General features: G+C 31.7%; 1 protein-coding gene across 1 annotated transcript; it reads left to right on the plus strand.

Annotated features, from left to right (window-relative positions):
- The first annotated feature begins 687 nt into the window (after positions 1–687).
- LOC148273316 (small integral membrane protein 8) lies at positions 688–2725 on the plus strand. Its single transcript, XM_088238893.1, has 2 exons — positions 688–870; positions 2489–2725. The coding sequence occupies exons 1-2, from the start codon at positions 754–756 to the stop codon at positions 2642–2644; spliced, it is 273 nt and encodes a 90-aa protein (XP_088095019.1). The 5' UTR covers positions 688–753; the 3' UTR covers positions 2645–2725.
- The last annotated feature ends 2244 nt before the right edge of the window (positions 2726–4969 follow it).

The raw sequence follows: 4969 nt of genomic DNA on the forward strand, positions 1-4969 counted from the left end.
GTATTTTTATTTTTTCAGTAGGTAGCCTCAGAGGTGAAAATTACCATCTATGGCTTAGAGTATTATATGTTTATACTATGAGATCTATAGAGAAAAAAATAAAATCACCTATCTAGGGTCAAATAACCATTCTTTTGATTTTATAAATACACAAGTCTTGTCAAACTTGTAAAAAAATATCTTAGTTATCCGAATTTCAATATAAATTTTTAACTATAGAAAAAAATGTCATAAGCAATAAATAAATTGAGATTTTTCCTGTAAAATGTGCAAAAGATAACATATACATTGTTATTTCTGCCAGTAAAAAAGAAAGGCCTTTGTTAACATAAAAACGAAAAGTCTATACTAACAAAGAATCTCCTCTCTTCTGCTGGTACACATTATTAAATATAGGTACCTACTTCTAGTATTCACTTCTATTTTAGTATGGACTCGAGTTTGGGTGACATTGAAATAATTATTTTCAAATTATTTCTAAAGAGATGTCATAATAATGAGCTGGACGATCGATAAATATATATAGATACGAAAATAATAAAACCAAAAAAATTGATGGGCAAAAAACTCTCAAGATAATTTTTTATTTGAAATTTGCGGTTGAAAGTCATAGACAATGAAACAATATCAATAGCGCATCATAGCAACACCAATCTGATTGGTGTCGATCATAGACAACTTCGTTTTTGACAATTTAGTTGACAGCTGACAGCTGATCGCTTATTCCGAAAATTTGGGATTAAATTGCCAAAAATGACAAATCCTGACCCTAAAGATTCTAAAAAACCTGTCAATCCCGGCGAGGGAATAAGGTCGATAAGAAGTACAAATGTATTTAGAGTTGTCAATTTCGAACTATACGCGAAACCAGTGAGTCAATCAATATCTTTCTTTATCGAATAACATAACCTATAGTGTAAATCCAACTTCACAAAAATAAATTCGTTTTCTAAATGAAAATACAGAAATCGACCTTTGCTTATAAGGCCTAATAGTCTTTTGTCGTGTTTTTTATGTATTTAAAGATGTCACTGTTTTCGCTAATATAAAATCTAGAAGCGTATTCTCGTCAGTTCTATTGTGGACTCCATCCATTTATTATGAGGTTATCATTTTAAATCTATGAGGGGGTGGGGGGGGGGAACAATCATATAAGTCAAAATGCCTTACTTTCCAGGAAACAGCTTTTTGTGTCTCAAACATTGCAGGAATCAAATCTAACATTGAAAGAATATCCCTTTTTTCTCCATACTTATAGGAATGGAATACATAGTCATGAGATAACTCTTAAATGTAACGTCGTTTAAGGCATAACGTTAGGAAAGGTTCTTCTTCGAGAAAACTTTTTTTTTAGCCGATAGGAGAGAACTTTTTCGGAACTGTTAGACTTACCTATGTTCATGTTGCTTGCAGACCCGACGGTTGGGCCTGGTTGCGTACTGCGAACCAGTTTGTTTATATAATAATTCAACATGACATTGGCAAAAGCATCAAATTTATTATGTAATGCCATTTTATTTTAAAAAAAAAACTAATAAATTTATTTTGTTTGATAAATTACATTGCTAATACTATCCTTAATAATGTTATTTGACTTTGGAACACGTATGAACATAGGTGAATACTACAATATGAGCAAATAAAATAAAAATTGAATAAGTTCTTCTTCATTAAATTATTATTAAAATAAAACTTTGTGTTACACAATTTTTATTCTTTTACAAGAACACTAATACAGTTTCGGGAGAGCACTCCTCCCATCGACAGGTGATATAAAACTAATATAGTAAAAACAGAATATTGTGTAATAAATAAAAAAAATCTTCTTCGTTTTTTATGGCCTTTTCACCCCTCAACTCAGGTGTTCTGGCCAGTGTCGAGTTTTTTTGTTTTTTTTTTACATATTTACACATGTGTAAGTAATAATATATACACAAGTTAGTAAGTTAGTATTTAATATAACATACACATATAATAATATAACATATTTACATAGAACTTTAAATACATGTTTATTGGGTGGGGACAGGAGAGTTAGAATATGAATAGGGAATGGGATATAAATATCAGAGAGGTCGGATAGGAAATCAGGATAACAATCATTTATGGGGCATCCAAAAAAACATGGTTTAAATCTTCCTCATTAAGCTGAAATTTGAATCCTACTCGTATGTGATTGCCCATAGAAATAATATAACACCTTATTTTATTTACATGATTTCTTTACAAGTTTCCAATTTTTAATAAATAAATGTTCAATTTTTTTTTTATACATGAATGTTCTGTTCTGAGTTTTGTTTGCTTATTCACCCCCGAATTTTCAGTTAATTGTGAAAAGTTGATTGTGTATGTCACAGGTTGAGGCGACCACCAATGTTGGTGCGACTATTAGAATGTTAAGCTCTGTGCGTAGAGTTCAATATTCTCTTTTTTAAGAGAAAATCGTTCCCTGTTAAAACATGTCAAATGTTTTTGTTGTTTGTTTCAGAATATGGCCATTATGACTGTCGGTTTGACTTGCTTCGGCTTATGCCTCGGATACATTGCGTATATGAGATCAAAATACGAAGGTATGGGGTACTATTCCGCCGTTACTGAGGATGGACATGAGGTGTTTGAAAAAAAGAAATCAAAATGGGACTGAACAAAATAAATTCACAACCTTTATTAATATATAATATTTGTAAATACATTTTATTTAATAGTTTAATAAATATTTATCAATCCAAAACTTTTTTTAAATATTACGCAACATGTCATACATGCATTTCTAAAGTGACACAATAAAAAAATAGGTTTTGGGAAAAAAAAGCAAAAAACTGATGGCGAGCTTGATAAAAATATGTTTACAAAACCATGGTGATCATTTTTATATCAATTAAGTAATTCTAATTCACAAAAATACTATAAATCGTATTTCTAAAGTGACATACCTTAAAATAATAACAAACTTTGTATTTACTTTGATCGGCTAAACTGACACATTTTAAAATAAAACACAAAAATGTCTCATCTCTAAATGAAACACAAAAAAGTTCAACGTTTCATCAACATAAATGACATAACTCAAAATAATACAGTTTTGACCCATATCAACACACAGTTACTTAAAATATTCGAACTTTTTGTTTTACTAACTGAGATAAATATGATGTTCTAATCATCAGGAATTGCCACTGTTACTATAGTTGCACCGTCTGCGTAGCATGTGATGTTAACGACTTTATCTCCCTTAAGCTAGGGTTTCCTAGGACAGCGGTGCCCGTATTTTAACGGCCGTAGTGAACGGTGATGCAGTGGACAGCCGTCGTAAAGGTGACTAGAGTGTGGTTTTCTAGGAAAACGGTGTTATCAACACCATTTAACACCGTTTTCCTAGGAAATTATATATTTGTTTTGTTAGTGTAAGAAAAGTTTTTCGGCTTCTATATTGTTGTGATATATTTAGTTATAAAGATAGTAAACTTGCTTAGTTTCTTTGTTGTTCTGAATATGTGATTTTTATTTTATTTTTAAATATTGTTTAAGTCCCGAATTGAGTTGTAGTAACTCCTGGGAATGTTTGAATCCTTTTAATTTTTAATGATTCATAGAGGAATATTTCCTAATCTCCCAAATAGTAAGAACTCGAAAACACAAATTTTTAAGTTGTGTCACTTTAGAAACACATATGCGATGTGTTGACCGTGTCCAGTCAGATGAAGATCACAGTTTTGTATATGTAAATAAAACCATATACCTACCCAGACAAATATTTTCGTCTTGATGGTTACTCCCCGGTAGGGCAGGATCTAGCACCACGTCACTTACTGAAAAGGAACGGAAATATACAGGTTCGTAACTGAATATGAGCATATTATTCTCCCCTCCCTTGTAAGCAAGTGTCTCGTTCTTTAAGTCAACTAAACCTTTGCAAGGTCTGGCTCTGCTCTCTGGTAAAAATCCTTCAAAATAAATAAAAGAGTGAGTTTGCCTCATAGTGTAGGAATTGGGATGTTTACCTAGGCCTCCACGTTTGTACTGCTCGACATCGAATACGACACAAACATGTGCATCATGTCAGTGCAATTGACCATTTTTCATCAGGTGTGATTTTACTAGAGATAATTCATAAAACTGGAGCTTTATTTGAAGCCAAACTGTCCAAACAGAAGTCTTTCTCAAAGGCTTTTTCAAATAACACCCCCTTGTGGACCCTGAAGGCCTTCAGGGGGGCGGAAGAAGGCCCAAAGAAAATTAGAGCGACTTACTGCTATTTTAAAAAAACTTGTTAAAGAGCATCAAATTCATCCTTCACATTAAATAACTTAATGCTTTAAGTTTTATGAAAATAAATTAAGTATACTTGATTGCTATTATCAAAAAGGCATTTTTAAAGTGCAAGTTTGAACTCGAAAATTGGATATAACACGTTTACAAATAATAATTGCAATAACTGTTTTTAAGATGCGCAGCAGAAAAGTTCAATAATATTTTTGGGGCTCTAAAATTTTTTTCATTCTCAATCGGGCGGTGAGCGAAATAAATTTGAGAACCTATGATACATAAATAATTTTAATACACCATAAAATAAGGAAAAATAACATAAATATTATAATTAATTCCCATTGAAGACTCAAAACAGACAAAAACGAACAAACATTGGGACGGACGTCTGAAAATTACCCCCTTTTTTGCAAACCTTTATTGTTTTAAAAAGGATCAAACATGGTATTGGCATTTAAAAATAAACGTTTTCATGTTCATAGATCTTTTTTTGTTATTTATTTTACTAGCTACAATTTCTTTCACTTTCGGCCTTAATCCTTAACTTAACCAATCAATTACGAACTAAGGTGTCAACTTAATTTGGGGTATTAGTAAAAAGGCGTATACGCACTATGAGCAGATATTCATTTTGCGCAATCTTTTTGCCGAAGTGCTCTTTCCCGCCTTTATGAAGTACAGTACGGTACGAGCAAGTACTAGT

The sequence above is a fragment of the Micrasema longulum genome, unplaced genomic scaffold (assembly GCF_059751315.1).
Source record: "Micrasema longulum isolate JH-2025_06_02 unplaced genomic scaffold, ASM5975131v1 h1tg001995l, whole genome shotgun sequence".
NCBI lineage: Eukaryota > Metazoa > Arthropoda > Insecta > Trichoptera > Brachycentridae > Micrasema > Micrasema longulum.